Source organism: Labrus mixtus, chromosome 9 (genome assembly GCF_963584025.1).
Source record: "Labrus mixtus chromosome 9, fLabMix1.1, whole genome shotgun sequence".
NCBI classification, from domain to species: domain Eukaryota; kingdom Metazoa; phylum Chordata; class Actinopteri; order Labriformes; family Labridae; genus Labrus; species Labrus mixtus.
The window spans coordinates 9671457-9689572 of record NC_083620.1 but is presented as its reverse complement, the minus strand read 5'-3'; the positions used below and the strand labels follow the sequence as shown (position 1 = coordinate 9689572).

General features: G+C 47.2%; 1 protein-coding gene, 1 long non-coding RNA gene and 1 other non-coding gene across 13 annotated transcripts in view; 1 reads left to right on the top strand and 2 right to left on the bottom strand.

The window, feature by feature from the left end:
• The first annotated feature begins 108 nt into the window (after positions 1-108).
• Positions 109-1419, top strand: LOC132980182 (uncharacterized). Its single transcript, XR_009674143.1, has 2 exons — positions 109-976; positions 1009-1419. It is a non-coding gene; the product is annotated as an uncharacterized LOC132980182 (long non-coding RNA).
• Positions 1286-18116, bottom strand: part of LOC132980177 (eukaryotic translation initiation factor 4 gamma 1-like) — a 43568-nt gene continuing 26737 nt past the window's right edge. For all 11 annotated transcript variants that reach the window (XM_061046140.1, XM_061046143.1, XM_061046144.1 and 8 more), the window contains 22 exons: positions 15259-16419; positions 15078-15166; positions 14559-14739; positions 13941-14074; positions 13604-13750; positions 13092-13502; positions 11149-11295; positions 10751-10984; positions 10560-10664; positions 7726-8007; positions 7479-7590; positions 7274-7382; positions 6836-7155; positions 6548-6675; positions 6288-6460; positions 5330-5455; positions 5062-5143; positions 4844-4942; positions 4437-4571; positions 4263-4344; positions 2975-3115; positions 1286-2778 (listed from right to left, as the gene is read on the bottom strand). In XM_061046140.1, coding sequence (XP_060902123.1) covers positions 2591-2778; positions 2975-3115; positions 4263-4344; positions 4437-4571; positions 4844-4942; positions 5062-5143; positions 5330-5455; positions 6288-6460; positions 6548-6675; positions 6836-7155; positions 7274-7382; positions 7479-7590; positions 7726-8007; positions 10560-10664; positions 10751-10984; positions 11149-11295; positions 13092-13502; positions 13604-13750; positions 13941-14074; positions 14559-14739; positions 15078-15166; positions 15259-16419 — 4586 coding nt within the window. In that variant the 3' untranslated portion in view covers positions 1286-2590. The remainder of the gene's footprint in view (positions 2779-2974; positions 3116-4262; positions 4345-4436; positions 4572-4843; positions 4943-5061; positions 5144-5329; positions 5456-6287; positions 6461-6547; positions 6676-6835; positions 7156-7273; positions 7383-7478; positions 7591-7725; positions 8008-10559; positions 10665-10750; positions 10985-11148; positions 11296-13091; positions 13503-13603; positions 13751-13940; positions 14075-14558; positions 14740-15077; positions 15167-15258; positions 16420-18116) is intronic.
• LOC132981330 (small nucleolar RNA SNORD66) lies at positions 11385-11451 on the bottom strand. Its single transcript, XR_009674554.1, has one exon. It is a non-coding gene; the product is annotated as a small nucleolar RNA SNORD66 (small nucleolar RNA).

Genomic DNA, 18116 nt, shown 5'->3' with positions numbered 1-18116 from the left:
GAAGGGGTATGATCTGTCCACTTGTGATGCAATTGTGTTAACAAATGTCAACCTGAGTATTGCGTCCTGCTGACAGGGCGATGATACAGCAGCAGAGAGAGAGAGCAGGTTAGAGATAAGGCGATCGCCCAGAGGCTTCAGGGAGAGAGAGCAGGTCTCGTAACAAGTGAGATAAGCCGATAAGGGTGGTTCAAAAAGATGGCCTAGCGTTGTGTGAGGTTACACACACTCACAACAAAAGGTTTGTGCTGTAGGTCTGATGTGCGTGGCGAGTGTGGGTGTTTTGGTTAAAAAAAAAAAAAAAAAAAAAGGTGACTCTGTAAAAAGTGTGTAGGTGAAGCGGAGAGAGAAAGTAAAAATGTGGGAATGTGGAGGAGCTGGGTCAGTTTGTCTCTCCGTTATTTGTTTTGCAAAGTTTGCTTAGCGCACACACACACTGTCTTTGGGATGCATTTAGAAGCTTTCCAGCACAACCACACTTTCTATTTGTAGCTGATGCAGGGGGGCAGAGCATGAGAGTGATGAATTTCCCTTTGGGGACAAAAAGGTATATCTGATCTTATCTTTTGTTTTCTGCTTCTTAAAGGTCACATATTCAGCAAAATGTTTCCACAACTCTAATATGTGTCTTTAGTCTGTCTATAAAACCCCCAATGATGAGAAAAGTCCATCCTCTCCATCTTGTGCCTGCTCCACTTTTCAGAAAATGTGTGCTCAAACAGGCTGTTTGGAGATTTTCCCTTCATGACATCACAAAGGGCAGTAACCCCTCCCCCAGGTGGGTGACACTCCCACAGCTAGGTGTTTGTTCTGCCCTCTGAGTCTGCCTTCTCACCGTACACAATAGGACATGGAGCGAGAAAGCCAGAGACCACCCAAGCCCTTCCAGAGAGGGGGCGTGGTCAGACACAGCTCATTTACATTTAAAGGTACAGACACAGAAACAGCCTGTTCTGAGCAGGGCTGAAATAGAGGGGTTTATAGACATGATCAAATACAGGATCAGAGTGGATTTAGAAAAATAAACTACACACATGTTTTGAGGAGCTCTGAGACTTATTTAAACTGGTTGAAGAGGAGGAGAATATGTCACCTTTAAGAATGAACATCTTCAAGTTACCTTTGACCTTTTTCTCCAGGGAGTCCGGGCAGACAGGAGTTAACTCTTAACTCCAAACTGTAAAGACACAAACCTTGAAACACAGAGAATGATCAAAGCCTTTTCTCTGTGAGGTCACATCGGTCCATCCGATCGGTCTCCACAAAAAGCACGAGGAGCGAGAAGTTTCTCTTTTATTGGCAACGATCTTTATTAGCTCTTCCAGTTCTGGATGTGAAAAGAGGCATTCATTTTCTTTAATTAAATATCTTTTTTTTAATAAAGTAAAGCAAAAAAGTATTTACACATTTTCAATTAAACTGTAATCAATGACTCGGGTTGGATAATTACAAGCACCTTCTGCCAGCTGCGGAGAGAAAAATATAAATACAGGGAGAAGAGCGTTTCTTCTTCTTCGAGTACAGAAAAGAAAAGATCCGTCGTATATATTTACAGAACGCTCCTGAAGGGCATCTCCACTCGGGGAAGCAGAGATGGCGCCAGGAGGCGAACTGTTGAACTCTGAAGTCCTTTTTCGTAAAAGTGGATTTTTTTTTTACTTTATATTTTTCATGTTTCTATAGCGATATTTAATTCTTTAAAAATCTGACGACCGGCTCGGTGGGAGGGTGCAGCCGTGAGCCCTCGCTCGTGCTCGCGTCCACCGTTTGTTTTCTGAAGCGCAGGAAACACGTGAAACAGACACAGGAGGAGGGGGGGGGGGGGGGGTGTGTCATTGGGGGGCGTCAGGGAAGCATCGCCATCCCCAAGCAGCAAAATGGTCAATGTCAGTAGCCCCTCCCCCCCAGAAAGTGACGCCGTCCTCTTTAAGGAAGCGTTTAGTCCTCGAGAGTCCAACAGCTTCAGCTCCCGTGTGAAATGTCCGTTAGACAGCGCTCGCCACTTTTCTTTGTAGTTTTCTTTTTTTTTTTATAAAACACTCACTCCAATCATCCAACACGGGGAAGGAACCAAAGCGAACCGTCTCTACATGAGCGACGTCATGAAGATCCGAACTTGTGACGTGACAGTGCTCGCCGTGTCGTCACACGATGAAGTCATCAAAAATATAGATATGAACAGCTTTTTTTTTTTGTTTTTGTTTTTAAATCTGTCGTTAAGCAAAGTGTCTCGAATAGTGTTGCCGTGGCGATGAACAGCCGTTTGGAAAAAAAAACAGGAGAAGGGAATAAACCTCAAAAAAATACTGAAGGACACAACGCCATCTCCGACATCTCACCTCGCCATTTCATTGATTTAAAAAAAAGACATTCGCTTTGCTCAAGAAAAAAAATCAAAAAGAATGAAAACCAAAAAAAAATAACACGATCGAATGTACGATCCATAATACAATCTCTCCCAGGTGAAGATTTTTTCTCTCGTTTTTTTTCTGTTTATGCAGAAGGTCGTCTGAGTCCTCCACGAAACATTCACACTCGTCCCGAGGATCCTCCCCCGAACTCCCCCCCGCCCGGCTCCGACCAGCAGGCCCTAGCTGTTGTCGGACTCGTCCTCGTCCTCGGCCTCACGGAGCCAAGTGAAGAAGGCAGTGACGGACTTGAGGGCCACGCCCTTGCCCTGCTGCTCTGCGGGGTCTTTGCTGGACTCCCACTTGTAGAAGGCCTCCTCTTTGATCACGTCCTCGTCGTAAAGGGTGTCAAAGAACATCCGCAGCAGATCTGATGGCGAGGTGGGAGAGAGAGAGAGAGAGAGAGAGAGAGAGAGAGAGAGAGAGAGAGAGAGAGAGAGAGAGAGAGAGAGAGAGAGAGAGAGAGAGAGAGAGAGAGAGAGAGTCAATTAAAACCTCAAAATCACAAAGATAACAACGTCATCTGAGAGTGAAAGAGGTTTAGAGATATCAGAGGTTGTACTCACTGGCGGGCTGCTCCATCTCCACCATCAGGGCCTGCAGGGCGTACAGAGCCTGCAGCTCCTTCTGCTCGTCCTTCAGGTATTTCTGCAGCAGCTTGGCCCTCTGTTTGATCTGCTCAGCATCCACCTTGAACGGGTTCTCACCTGCAGGAAATAATTTCAGGGAAACTGTATCACACCAGACCACAAAGACGCACAGCGTACTGTTTATGAAATACATTTGTAATAGGTTAGGATCTTTCTGTGTCTAAATAATATGATTAATGAAATGTTCCTCATGGAGGCTCATTGTTAACAATCCTAAACTAAAGCGGTTTCCATCTGCACTCCAGGAGGACTGCTCCGGATATTCTCCTGACCTGGTTGTTCACACATGAACCTCACATTGGGAGACTATCCCTGTCAGACAAGAGGGGGGCAGGGGGGGAGGGTCTACTGAGGTAAGACGCAGAAGAAGTGGATGATGCATCAGAGTCTGCTACACAATGCTTAAATGAGAATATTTGTCTTTATATCAATGCTACATGCAGTTCAACATAATCCCAATCTGAACTAAAGAGTGGAGAAGAACATACTGGAGAACAGGAAACATAATGCAGCAGGTTCATTAGAGCACAGAGATGGTAGAGGTGGCGTGCAGACAGTCTATGATCGTGCAGCAATCACAGGGAATAAACATCACCACCCCCTCCCACTCACTCCAGGTGAATTCTCCTGATTATATCCTGCTGCGTTCTCACATCAGCTCACTCTGACTTTCTGCAGAATAAAAACGAGGAGGCTGGAGGAGAAACATTCAGCTGTTTGTGTTCACACATGACGCTCAGCGAGGAAAACTTCAGGAGTTTTCTGCAGGTGTGAAAGCAGCTATTAGAGGGCAGGATGTCATCGGCTGTAGACAACTTGCTTTAAGAAGGTTCATATTCAACACAAGACATTGCACCACGGTAGATCCACTGACAACAGGGACGCACTTATGGATGTCTCTCTCTCTGATCTCCTGCAGAGCGGACACGGCTAGCAACGTGTGCATGAGAGGTAAAGAGACAGGGACGCTAACGGATCATCTGATAAGACGGTGACCTGATATTAAACAACAGGCCAGAAAGATGCCTGGGCAGGCCGCTGATGAGCTTCATAAGGAGGCTTTATTTTTAAAGGCTTTTGATTCGTTCATTGAGAGGACAGGGATAGAGCAGATAGAGCTGGGTACAGGGATCAGAGAGAGGGGCGGGGCCTCATTCATTAACCACGCCCTTAAAGTAAATCTTCGATCTTTGTGTTGACTTACAAGTAACGGCTGACTGGCAGACGCAGGTCATCAAAGCTCTGACGAACATGTTGGACGAGCTCTGCTGCTCATCCAGGTTGGCCTGCACACACACAGAGGATGAATTTACTTATTTTATTCATAAATCAAGGATTAAAGATTGAGACAAACTACACATGGAGCGCCATTACGTACCTCGATCCAGTCAAAGATCCTCTGGGTGTCGGCCTGGTCTTGCATCAGGCGCTCCAGCTGTTTGGTCAGCTCTCCGGAGCTCAGCTCCTTCTTGTTGCTTTCCTCCGACTCGTCACCCAGAGTGAACTCCACATCCTGGATTACACAAAACAGGTTCAACTCTTTAGCTTCATAACAGGGTAAAGAACCTCTAACTCGCCATAAGTGCCCCGGTGGCGTTACATTGGTGTCCCAGTCTGTGAGGTCATGTTGCCTTACAGACCACAACAGCCAAATCATTCAGCGCCACCGCTGATACATATTAATTATATATTTTACATCTCACTGTAATTTTGATATCAACAGATGTATTATAAAATGTAGGGAATATTGCATCTGTGGCCAGTGAAGCGGAGCAGCCCTCTCACCTTTTCTGTTACGAACTTGTTGACATCGACGTCTTCTGGGAGGAAGTCTTTCCACCGGAGGCCAGCTTCCCTCCACATGGCGCCCGCTTTTTTATGGCTCTGATGAGAAAGAAATGTTTGAAGAGAAAGTTTCAGAGGCCACTATCATAGGAAAGAGTCAGAAAAAACCCCTCTTCTGTACGATAACACTAATAAGGATATTATTGTTCTGGTCTCACCATTCCTTTGCAGAGTAAAGTGAGGATGTGGACCAGCAGGACCCCTGCTTGGCCCAGGGGGATCAAAGGCTTTGAAATCTCCCTGGAGACATAAAAAAAAAGGTCAACGCAGGTCAAACATCTGGTGAACAAATTCCAAACATCCACGGGCCGTCTTCTCGTGCAGGTTGATTTTTTTTAAAACATGGTGATGAGGAGAGAGAGAGAGAGAGAGAGAGAGAGAGAGAGAGAGAGAGAGAGGGGGGGGGGGGGGGGGGGGGGGACGTACCTGAAAAGTTCTCCCATGGGGATGCCTCCCTCGTGGAGCATGGGCGTGATCAGCTCTGCCAGGTACAGCCAGATGTGAGGGACGTCTATAGCCATGTCTTCGGCCACCTCCAGGATTTCCTGAAGCCTGAGGACACACACACACTTTAAAGTCCAGGTTTAAAGGAGGAAAAGGGAGCTCCACATGTCTCAGCAGACAGATCTGAGCAATATGTCGCCAAATTAACTCAAACATATGGAAACTGATTTCTCTGGCTGAGAAACTGTTTACAGAGTATTTCTCTTCAGACACTGATTTACTTCCTGCCCCTCTGGGTGTCTGCTCATTTAAAATCCTGCTGTCCACGCTTTCAGGCAAAACTTGCATTTCAAAGAGTTTGATCTAAAATGCTTTTCTAATAACATTTACAGTTTTCACTCTCTTTATATCAAGCTGCACATTTCATGCCAGAGATCGTCCGAACTGTTCTCAAAGCAACTCTCCGATCGTAAACAACCTTTTTCAATATGTAAGTAAATAAGCTGGTTCTCACAGAAATTACAAGCAATGATCTAGAGAGGAGGAAACAACGTCAGGAAGTGCAAACTAACTGATCAGAGGTGCTGACAGGAAGTGAACAGAGGCAGAGCATCATCATCATCAAGGTCGTAGGTGTTCAGAAAGAGCTGGGTCTTTAGCTTTTTCTTAAAGGTGCAAAGGGACTCTGCCCCAGGGGGCGACAGAGGAGACGAGTCTTGTTAGAGACATAATGAAGGCTGTCCACATTGTGTACCTGCGTGCGTGTGCATGAACTGTACCGTGCCGAAGCACACCTCTTTGTTTGAGCCCGAATCAGAGGACTCACACTAGACAAACAAACTGGACTGAAGGGGTGACGCGTCTTTAGGCAAGGTACGGATTGCCCAGTGTGAGTGCGCCCTTACTCCCAATTTCCACATAGTCTCACCCCAACACTCACCCTTTGTAGTACTGCTGCTTTGGGAGCGTGCCGGCCTTGATCAGCTGGTGCAGGAGCAGACCCGTGTGCTCTCTGGCGATGGTGCTGCGCTCCAGCGTGGACTCCAGCCCGTTTCGTACGAACACAAAGAGCAGCTGAGTGCTGTTCATCTCCTGCACACACTGCAGGGCCTCCTGTGGAGACAGAAGAACAAACACATGGTTACAAAATGAATCCTCTGTAATCCTTAATGATATGTCTATATGTGCGTAACTCTGTACCTTCATGTCGTTGATGTGTAGGTACTCCTCGATGATGGCGATCGACTTTTTGTTCAGCTCTTCTTCAGTCAAGGCAGGCTTGGCGGGGGTCTGGGGAGGTGGGGGGGTGGCAGTTTTCTCCCGCTTCACTGTTTATGAGCATAACAGAAAGGAAATGAAAAACTCTTAGGGGGACGTAGGGCGCTGGACAATGTTTTGTGGTGCCTGGTTTTGTTTTTCAGCTGAATACTTAAAATATCATTCTTTAACAATCGGGGTCTCTCTCTATTTCTGAGTCACTTCTCTCACCGTCTTTGCTGCTGGCTCGCTCTTTGCTGCCTCGGTCTCTGCTGCCCCTGTCTCTGCTGCCCCTGTCTCTGCTGCCCCGGTCTCTGCTGCCCCGGTCTCTGCTGCCTCGGTCTCTGTCGTCAGTCATGCTCGCTACCCTGCGGACAGGATCAGCCGACCCGCGCTGCTCCCTCTCCCGGCTCTGTCCTTCATTCTCCCGGCTAAAACTGCGCTTGGTGACCTGCAGGCGGTTGCGATCTCGGTCGTCCCGTCTGTCAAATCTGTCACCGCCGCGATTAGAGCGGTCGTAGTTCTCGCCGCGCTCCCGACTCGAGCTGTTCCTGTAGAGACGTAGAGAAAAGAGGGAGAGCAGAGTCAGGGGGAGTAAAAAAAAAAAATACCGAATGTTTCTGTCTTAAAGCGCTTGTTTCGCTTCGACGGTTTAGTTCTGTTTCTAACCTCTGAGGAACTCGTCTGTCTGAATCCGCTGAAATGGAGGACGAAGACTGCTGCAAGGCGGAGAACCTGTTGAGAGTGCTGGCACCTGGACGCCCGCCCGTCTCTGAGCCTATGAATGAAAACACACACACACATCCAGGGTTGAGTTTGAGGAAGTTATCTACGTACTTAGTGGATGTAAACGTCATTACGCTTGGAAACCTACCAGGTTCTGCAGGTTTGGTGCTTGAACCGCCGCTGCTGCCCTTTCCCCAGCTGCCCCATGTGCCTTTACCGCCGGGGGCAAGAAGCTGATTGTTGAAGTCAAGAACAGGAGTCTAAAAGAAGAGACAGTTGTTTAACACGTGGGTTAAAAACTTCAAAGAGTGCCGTTTCATTTGGTTAATGTGTAAAACTGTAATTTAGGTGAAGTGATGACAGCACCAGCTGAGAAGGTCACCTCGCTCTCCTACCTTTGTGATTTTGCTAAGGCGAGATGTGTCAATAGGTCGGTTCTTGGAGATGGGCACTGTGTTCCAGCCCTCATCCTGGGGAGGAGCACCGCGGCCTGGGGTGTGATGGCCCCCACGACCGCCCTGGCCTCCTCCACCCATCCTGCCTCCGCCCGAGTCCTTCTTGGAGACGAGGGCTTGCTGCACCTTCATCTGCTCCCTGTGCTCCTCCAGCTCAGCGTCTTTGTGGATCTGGTCGATGGTCTTGGGGCCTTGGTCGCCTCGCCGGGGCACCCAGTTGTTCTGAGGTGGTGGTAGAGATTGTGAGTACAGCGCAGTGCAGCAGAGGTGGGGCATATCATCAATTCCAACAACAAATCCTAACATTTAAGAGAACAAGTCACAGATTTGGAGGACTAATCACATGCATCATGAACACATGTTGGATTTCTATAATAAAGTCAGACTTAAAGGAGAAGAGATCAACATCTATAAGACGTTTCCCTCTTCTCCTCCAAAGGAAACAAAGAGTGTTTCACTGTTAAACTGGGCCGATGTGCTGACTTGGAGCAGCTGATTTTTGGCTTATAAAAGCCCTGAAGACAGCAGGTTTTGTAAGGCTGCGTGGGCGGGACTGGGCACATAACTACAGGACTGCAGCATTCCTTCAGAGCAACGCTTCCACTCCAACAAAACGGCTTTATATCACTACTAAAAAACCACACCAGCCAACAAACATGGAGACGTTAAGGACATGTAAAACCTCTGGTGTGATTGTCTCAGCCAATGGCACAGAGCAGATCTATGTTTAGGAGCAGTGCTGCATTAAAGAGCTGAGGTGGCAGTTTCTTTGTAAGCCCATAAAAGAGACTCACACAGGCCAGGGCTGAAGGACCAGTGTGGATGTCTCTGGGGCTGCGTACAGAAACACACACTAAAATGAACACACACACACACAACAGACTACATGCAACAATACAACTCACACTGAAGGCCACAGAAACACACACATGGAAACTAACAAGGACTAACAGAGTCTGCTAAGAAACACGATGAAGGGAACTACTAAACACTGACCCTCCAGTAAACATGGCGGTGGGGGGCGGGCTCAGGACAAAGTTGTGATTGCCCACCAAGGATGACCTTTAGTCATAGCTAGGTGCAACTCCTTTTGTAGGTCCCTAAAAGTTGCTGATCATTTTCTCAGTAAAAAAACAAAAAGAGAACCCGTCGCCGAAGCATTGCTCTGAGAAGCCACATCTGCTCCTTTGCTTTGACTCTCGACCAAAACTCAACAAGTCGATGTCGTCCACAGTCAATATGGAGGAATAGGAAATGTTTCTTTTGATGCCTGACAGGATTTTATGACACCACGACTTGGCAGTGGTAGCGTATTTCAAGACTGCTTAAAACCGCAGACTGTATAAAACATGGACGTAGGCTCAGTTAAGTCACACATTGGTTCCTGTGGAGGCGTTTTGAAGTCGAACAACTGTCACTGTTTGTCAGCTCAGCAGCGTTCTGTAAGGTCTCCGACACGATGGGAATAACTTTTTTATCTCTACCAGGATCTCAACTTAAAAGGCAAACTCTTAGAAAATCTCACAAGACTAAGAAATTTTGGGAATTTTGTAACTCAGAGCAACTCTTTGTTCTTGGGACACTTTGTGAATTAGCTATTGGATAAGCCTCAAATGGACATTTGAGGAATTGCAGCCTTTTTTTGCCTTTTTTTCAGCTGAAGAGAGACAGGAAATGATGGGTGGAGAGAGCAGGGGGGACATGCAGCAAAGGGACGAGGTCAGATTGGAACCTAAGGCCACTGCTGTGAGGACTTTAGCCTCTGTACATGAGGCGTGCAACATAACCGCTAGGCTATCTGGCACCCTGTACACTGCAGCTTCACATTTCAACACTGGAGGTTGCAGCCATCTTGAAACAACATTTAAGTGTGCACGCCCTATAATCGGAGACTACAGGCTGAATCTCGATGTCCTCCCTAAACCCTGAGTCCTTACTGACTTCATTGACGTCACCTGGAAAGTGATTGAGTGCATGAGGCTGCGAGGGCTCCAATGGTTAAATAGAAATGGGACAGAACTTTGCAACTTCTCTGTTACCATGACTGCATGATTTCATGTAGCAAAGCTTATTTTACCTTTTTTTACTTTACTCACTCAGCCATGGTGCTTATAAAAAGTTCTACTCAATATAGGCCTATATATAAATGTCTTGGTTGTGGGAAAAATAAAGGTTAATCTTATTAATATAATTTGACTAATATGCTCTCTGTCTCTTGTTTTTGTTTATAGACTTTCAAAGGAGTTCTGAATTAGCTGTAGTTTCCAAAGAAACTTTTTTAGTAGGCCCTAGACTGTAAGGTTTCACCTTCCTGTTTTTTTTACCGTCTCTACCTTTTTTCCGTTTTGGTTTTATGGCGTTTGTTTACCTTTCAATTGTTATGGGCTTCCCCGGGAAATCATATGTTTCTCGTCACAATGCTATGAACTATGGGTAATTCCCTCACGTTAAGTCTGCAGATATGCCCACTTACGGACAGGGTGCATAAAGGGCTCGTAAAGTCAGCGAGAGATCCCTCAAACACTTGGCGATTTCACAGTGGGACAGCACTAAGCCCTCACAGACTTACCGGGAACGCGCACCAAAGTCAGTGAGTGTGTGAGGGTGAACGGAGATTGGGCCTATAGTCCTCAAAGCAGGTGGCCTGGGTTCAAATCCGACATGTAGCTCCTTCCCAGCATGACCCGGACATTAAAAATGTACCTGATGGTCTTGTTTTGACAAGCATGAGGATACTAGATGTGAACTGTATGCGTGTGATATTTCTGCTTTACCCGTCGAAGGTCGAGCACATCCTGCAGCATGAAGCGAATCCTGGAGCTGTTCTTCTTCTCCTTTGTTATTTTCTCCATCTGGTTGAAGTACTGATCCATACGAGGCTGAAGATGAACACAACAGTCTGGTGATTCTATCTCTTAGCATAAGTTTAAAATCAAACCACACGTTTATCAGCGTGCATTGGTACCTTGGCCTTTTCAAAGTCTAGGTCCTTTCCGATGGTGGAGAACAATCTACACAGGCACTCCAGCGACTCCTCGTCATGGTTTTTCAGCAGCTTTACAATGCAATCGTGCATGATGACCTCTGTGAGCATCTTCAGCTTAAACAGCTCACCAATGAACTTGATGTTGCCCAGTGAGCGCCTCCTGGCCTTGTCTTTAGCCTCCTGCAGCTCCTCAGTGAGTTGCTTCACCTCATCCTGCGTGTAAACAGAGACACAAAAACAGAAATAGTCAGCTGTAAATTCTCTCTGTACGTTGGTTTCCTCACGATGCATCGTCACCTTCTAATGAGCCCCAACAAACACCCAAGATCAACAATCAAACTGGTTTCTTTTGTGATGTTAAGAACCCGTTACTGTACCCCTGACGCCGCCTCCAGCTCTTTCTGCTTCTTCTCAAAGATCTCGTCGTCGTCTTTGTCCTTCTCAAACTCCTTCTGGCATCGATTTAGCAGCAGCTTGCGGAAATTCACAGTGGCTCCCGGCTTATCTGTGGCTTCGACTTTGAGCTGGAAAGAGAAAATGAATGTTCAAAAAGAAAGAAAGAACGAAAACAGGACAGGGAAAGACAAGAAGTAGAGTTACCTAGAGCAAGTGTCTCCTCAATACCATCATTTTGATCAGTGGCCCAGACACGTGGCGCTAATATAAGGTCATCACTGGATCCTTTAATCTGCCACAGTTACCACATAAACACCTGAGCGAGGTCTGCTACAACAAGCCGCCATATTTCCGTGAGGTTTCACCTTCGATATGAATGTCGCAGAGGCGTAACAGCCGGGGGAAGTGGACCCCTCATTTGTATCATCTTCGAAAGTGTAACAGAGGAGGGATGGCTGAGCCAGCAGGGAACGCAGCGCTGTGTATGAGAAGCTCCTGCTGTGTCGTGCTTCCACAACACCGAAACGCAATATGACCTCACAGACTGGGACACCAATATAACGCCATCGCTGAATCAATGTGAGTGCATGAAAAACGTGATGATGGCTGAGCTTTGTTACAGAGCTTTTGAGAAAAAAAGCTGCTGCCAGGGCTGGTTCTGATTGGCTTTTACTTGTGTGACCTGTAGCCAATCAGATAGCGTTGTGGGTGGGACATTAGGACTGCAGCGGAGCCAGAGGAGTGCATTTATTAACTAACGTAAAATACGGACTATAATTCGCAGTCTGTTTTTGAAGATCTCTCAGAGAGAAAAAAAAAAGGTATACACTGTCGTCCTGCGTGACGGTTTCTACCGTGTTCAGCGAAGTCGACAGCGTGTAGTTTCTCTGTAGCTGTGTCGCTCTTTTAGCTCCATTTGTTTTTTCTTTGTTTTTTTTTGTTGGAGTTTGCTCTCCTACTAGTCACAGTACGGTAGTCGAGCTCTCAGTCTGCAGGGAAAGTTGTGAAGCGCAGAGCCCGAGCTCTCTGCCTGACTCCACTGGTCACTCTTTAAATTCAATACATGACTCTGTCAATCAAAAGAGCACTCGACAAGATTTAATTACAGAACAATGTACCAACGTTTTCAGTAAAGTCATGATTAGACAAGATGTGAGAAAGTCCCGTAAACAGACTGGTCTGTGTCGCTGTCTTTCCCCTCACAGCGTGCAATCAGCTTTCAACACACAATGAATGGGGAAGCATTTCTAATCGTGTCAGGTCGCGTGCGTTGATCGTGGCGGCTGCACTCGGCGCGTGTCAACATTTCATACTGGTATATTGGTTGCACTGGTGTATAAGATGTAGCCACGGGCTGGATTTGAACCCGGGCCGCCCGTGTGCCACCAGTGCCCCAAGATGCAGCCAACTTTTAAGATGGAAAAAAGGTATTAAAAGTGGATCTCATATATCGGATTTTACCGTCATTCATTTTATGTGCAAAGTAAAATAAAATGCAGATACAGATAATCCGCCAACTGCAGAATATCGCCCCCCCCCATGCCGATAACCAGTCCACCCCTACTCTCAATAGCTCGATGGGAAGATTGGTTTAATGTGCAAAGGATTGTGGGGAAAAGAACCCCAAGGGTGTCAGGGTGCAGTAGGACTTTTTGTTCTGCAGCGATTCTTATTTGGACACACTAAATCTCGCTGCGTCTTATCAGAGGGCATTTTTTTAGTTGTGGATCCACAGCACTGAATCAAACGAAAACCCGAACATGGCCGACCTTTTCATATCGCCAAGTCATTGTGAAAAGAATAAAACAAATATATATAATTTTGTGATGTATATAAAACAAAACATCATGGACCTCTATTCACAAACAAACATGCATTCAAGTGTATTCAAAACGTATTTCCTGGTGTGTGCATCGTCACTTACCCCCATAAGGCAGCGGCACATGTTGGCGTAGGCGACGGAGAAGTCCGGCTCAGAGATGGCCTTTTCGAAGGTCAGATCTATGACTCCTTTCAGTCTCTCCTCAGTGTCAATAGTCAGTTCCGACACCTGTTTCATGAGCTGTTGAAACTTTTGTGGGGTCAGCTTGTTGAGGATGCTGCGGACCTGTTTGAACAGCTCCTGGGTCTTGGTGTTTTGGGGATCGTTCTCCTCAACCTCCTCGGCTGCGCGGCCGCGAGTGGATTTCTTGGTCGAAGGTTTCCAGGCCTTCTCTGCCTTGTTCAGCTGAATGTCGTCACCGAGGGACATGGTGGTGATGATTTTCCTCGGCTCTTTCCTCTGCATCTGCTGAGAGCGACGCGGGCCGCCAGCTCCCATGCCCATTCCTGGAGGCTGGGAGGAGCGATGGGGAGAAAGGTGACTCAATGTAAATCAAGGGTTATGACCTGTAAAGTGCAGAGCTTTTGCATCCCGTTTTATAAATGTTAACTCACCGGTCCTCTGTTTCCTCCTCCTCCCCCTCCCCCTCCTCCTCCCATGCCAGGCCGGCCAAGGTTTGCAAAGGAAGGTGTGAAGTCAGGGCCACAGTTCATTCCCTGAAGACGACTGGGATCAAGTTGGCGAAGTGGGTTTTTATTGGCCTGGAAAAACAAAATTAAACGTCATCTTGATTGCAAAGATTTCCATCACTGCTCATGTTTGTGTTTCCTCAGAAGCAACGTACATTCTTACAGCGTTAAAAAACCCACCGGGGGCCGACTGCTTCCAGCACATTAAAACATGACAAGTTATTAGCATGAGACTAAATGTTTGACCCCGTGTCTTTATCACCTTGTCCAGGACGACATCACTGATGGCTGGCAGACCCTCGGGCTTGTTCATGCTGGCGGAGATGAACTGGAAGCCCAGAAGAAACTCTCTGTCGTAATGTTTCTTCTCCTCTGGGTCGATTGGCTTCCATTGTTCTGAAAGAAAAAGCAGAACGAGAAGTGACCACAGCTCCTCTGCAGAGACTCAGAAAGGACGCAAAGCCGTAATTCAGATTAAAATCAGTGTAACTGTAGATGGTGTCATGAATCACAATGTCCACAGGGCGGCAGACAGGCTGGTGAATGAATGCATGCATTAATCAAAAAGGGGCTGCAAACGTTAAATTTAATGTTACATGATGGGCTGTTTTTGTTGCTTTAAACAATAACAGAACGTTTGCAGAACAATTGTTTTAAAAGCACAGAATCTTGAGTCTTGCTGTTCAAATCTTACGTGTGTAATCACATAAGTTCTGTTTTCCTCTGAACTCGTAAAAACAGGAGTACAATCGGGTCAAAAACCACTCCCTGATTTGCAAACATAGTCATAGGACACATGCTTGTGAGGTCAGATAAGATTATGGTTAAAAGAGAGTTGCAGGCATAAGGCCTGGTAAGGTTTCAAGGTTCAGAGACCAACCTCCTTTGTACTGGTACTTCTTGCCATCTGGCTGGATGTTCTCAGCATCCAGCTTGTCCTCCTTGTCCTCCTTGTCTTCCCAGGTCAAGTCTGCCTCCTCTGGGGCAGGAGGGGAAGCGGTAGGGGGCTTGGTCTCTGTTGCTGGGGCGGGCTCAGGCTCCGCTGGGGCCACTACCTGCTCCTGGTTTAAAGATGGAGAGATGTTAGAAGAACAGTCACACTGCAAAAGATTAAATCTGATTTCTCAATCTGTTTCATCAGGTTTACAGGATCTGAGGGCTCTAAAAATGCTTTTTATTTCCAGAAAACAAACAACCTCAGGAAAAAGGTTAAGTACCTACGTCCTATAAACCGGAGCCACCAACATACCAATGCTGACTCCCTCTGCAATGCAGACAAATCAAACCCCGACCTTCCAGTGGGGAGACGGCTGACTCTAGCAGCTGAGCCACAGCTGCCCCTGTGATGTGAGCGATTTCAAGTTGTCACAGCATTAAGTATAAATGTAAGTACACACACCTCTTTAAAGGCATCCAGGAGGTCTCCAACGGCCTCTTTTTTGTTCAGGTCCTTCATCTTCCTCTTCTTCTTTGGCACAGACACAGCAGCTACAGAGAGAAAATAAACACCAACATGTGTGAGAGAAAATGAAGAAAATCCTTTATTGACGACAATATGATGGCAAGTTGTAACTACTGACCTTGCATAGTAGTTTCTACGAGGGCAGGCGTGACCGTCTGGGGGGGAGGGGTGTCCTCTCTCTCCTCTGCAGTGGGAGGGGGAGGAGTGGGCGCTGTTTCCGGGGTGCTGTCAGCTACGCTGGAAACCGTTTCTGCAGGAGTTGGCTTCTCTTCCATGACGGGGGACTCAGACAGAGGGGTGTCGTCGTCTTTGACATCCAGTGCGACTGGAGGAACTACTTCTTGGGTCTCGGGTTCGGTGGGTGCTGTCAGGACAATGGGAGCAGCAGCAATCTCCACAACGGTGGGTGCAAGTGCAGGCTCTTCAACAGGTGTAGGTGTGGTCTGGGTAGTTGGGGTAGGTGTGGTCTGGGTAGTTGGGGTAGGTGTGGTCTGGGTAGTTGGGGTAGGTGTGGTCTGAGTAGTTGGGGTAGGTGTGGTCTGAGTAGTTGGGGTAGGTGTGGTCTGAGTAGTTGGGGTAGGTGTGGTCTGAGTAGTTGGGGTAGGTGTGGTCTGAGTAGTTGGGGTAGGTGTGGTCTGGACAGCTGGGGTAGGCTCCGCCTGAATGATGTCTGCAGCAGACTCTGTGATGGGCTGCTGGCTGATGTCCGGCTCAGCGATTGGGCTGTCGTCACGCTCTGCTGTGCAGAAGGCGGGCACCTCGGGGTCTTGAGGGGCCGGCAGCGGCAAACCGTTGAGGAGGCAAAGCTCCTCTGGCTGAGCGATAGGAGATTCTAGAGGAGCCTCCATGTGACTGGTTGGCAACATGACCGGTAGCTTTTCTGTCTCCACCTCTGGGACACCGTTGGTGGAGGTGGGGGGTGCTTCTTCTACTTCATCTTCCTCTTCCTCTTTTGCCTCTGTGTCTGTTTTGTCTTGTGCAGCAGAGGAGGGGACAGGGTCAGGGAGCGGTGCGGGGTATGCGGGCACCTCAGGAGCTGATTGAGGCGTCGGGGTTGGTTCCCTAAGAGGTGGGGGAGCATCCATCACATCTGCAACAGGAGCGCTGGGTGCAAGTGTGGAAATCGTTTCAAGAGGGGCGTCCTCTGCTTCTGATGGGAGAGGGGGCAAGGCGGGTTTAGTGTTCGTGACAGAGTGGGTAGCCTCTGTGGGGATGGGGTCACCCTTAGCAAGCTCCGGGGTCTTTGACAGAGGAGGTGGCGAAGGTTTGCTTCTGTCATCTGGGGAGAAGACAAAAAGAACATTGTTAGACTTCTGAGAAGCGTTATTACTTCTCTGTTATGTGCATCGCTCGATTATGTTTACATGTTTCCTGCTCTCGCCGCATGGAGAGATATTCATTCATCTCTTAAAGTACAGGTTAGAGATCAGGTTCCACTCCCTCCTTCAACATACCCATTTCAAGCCTCCACTTCCTGAATAAAAATGTACTTTTAAATGACATTACATTCCAGAAGCAGAGCATGAAATAACTCCGCTCGACATTTTATTATCCAGAGGAAGCTGCAGGATATCACTGGCTCACATATCTGTCCATGCAGGCTGCAGTCTATCGTATAGTAAGCAAACGTGTGCAGGAAACATGAGGTCCTACATGGTGAAAGCGTCCACATCAACCTTTAGGTTTTGGGCTTCAAACAACAGAAGCTGCTCTTCATGATGAATTCAGGTATTTCTGAAGCCTCGGCTGAACTTGTACAAGGTTCAGAGCCTTTAGGAATCGCTCCAATATTTTTCTAGCTCCTCCAGGGGGATCCTGAGGTATTCACAGGCCTACCTCCAGTGTGTTCTGGGTCTACCTCAGGGTCTCCGCCTAGTTGGACGTGCATGGAAGACCTCCAAAGGCAGGTGACCAGGAGGAATTGGGTAACTCACAGTAACACAATAAAAATGTATCCATCAAGGCGTCAAGTGACTCCCCTGTTTGGTACAAATTCTGTTTGTGTCAGTGAAGTCAGGTGGCTCTCACACCACATGACCTTCTGTCCGACACGAACTGAGAGCTCACACTGTAAGAGTAAAATTCACAGACAAACTCCCCACAGACGGAGGAGGACTTCAGCATTTCCTTTCGCTGGGTTACAAACAACGGCAAAAACGGGCTCTCTCTCTCACACACACACACACACGGGCGCGCACACAACTCATCTGCATCACAAATAAACACAAGCAAACTAGCAGCTAAATTATTTATTCCCTTTCAACTGGAGTTCTGCAGATATTTCTGCCATAGTTTCTTTCATGATAGGAGCAGGGAGACAGATTAAACAGACATGCCTGCTGTTGCCATAGTGATTTCAGACGCTGTCTGTCAGTTTGTGGAGGTAAAATCAGGGAGGGAAAAGTCCTGGACTCAAAGAATCAGCTTGTGGCTCTGCTCACACTGTGTGAGTGTGTGCAGTCTTATATCAAACATGACAGACATTCGTCCGACGGATCGGGAGCAGCTGATCAGCCGTCCTAACGCCCGGCAATTGGGCTGAAATTCCGTCCGACTCAAAAATCGTAACTAAGTCGGCCTGACATCGTACAGTGTTCTTTACTGTTTAACAAAAAAAACCCTCTATTTTTGTTAGACCTCCTTCTCAATTTGTTAAGATATTTGGAATCACAAACTGAGCAGGCAAAAACAAGGACTTTCATTGAACATGTATTCGGGTGTTTCTGATCGTGTGCATCTGTTCAATTTGCAGTCAATGCACCTGAGAAGGTTACACGTCTGACAGCTGGAGAAACATATGAGTTTAAACACCCAAAAAAGAGGAAACGTAGTAATGACCATCTTAAAAAGATATTTAGAGAATACTGCAGCTCATCTCATTGAACTCAATACCAATAAAAGCTCAATGTGAGCTAATAATGTCTTTGAACATGAAACAGAATTTATTTACATTCCGACCCCTTGGAGTACGAACCG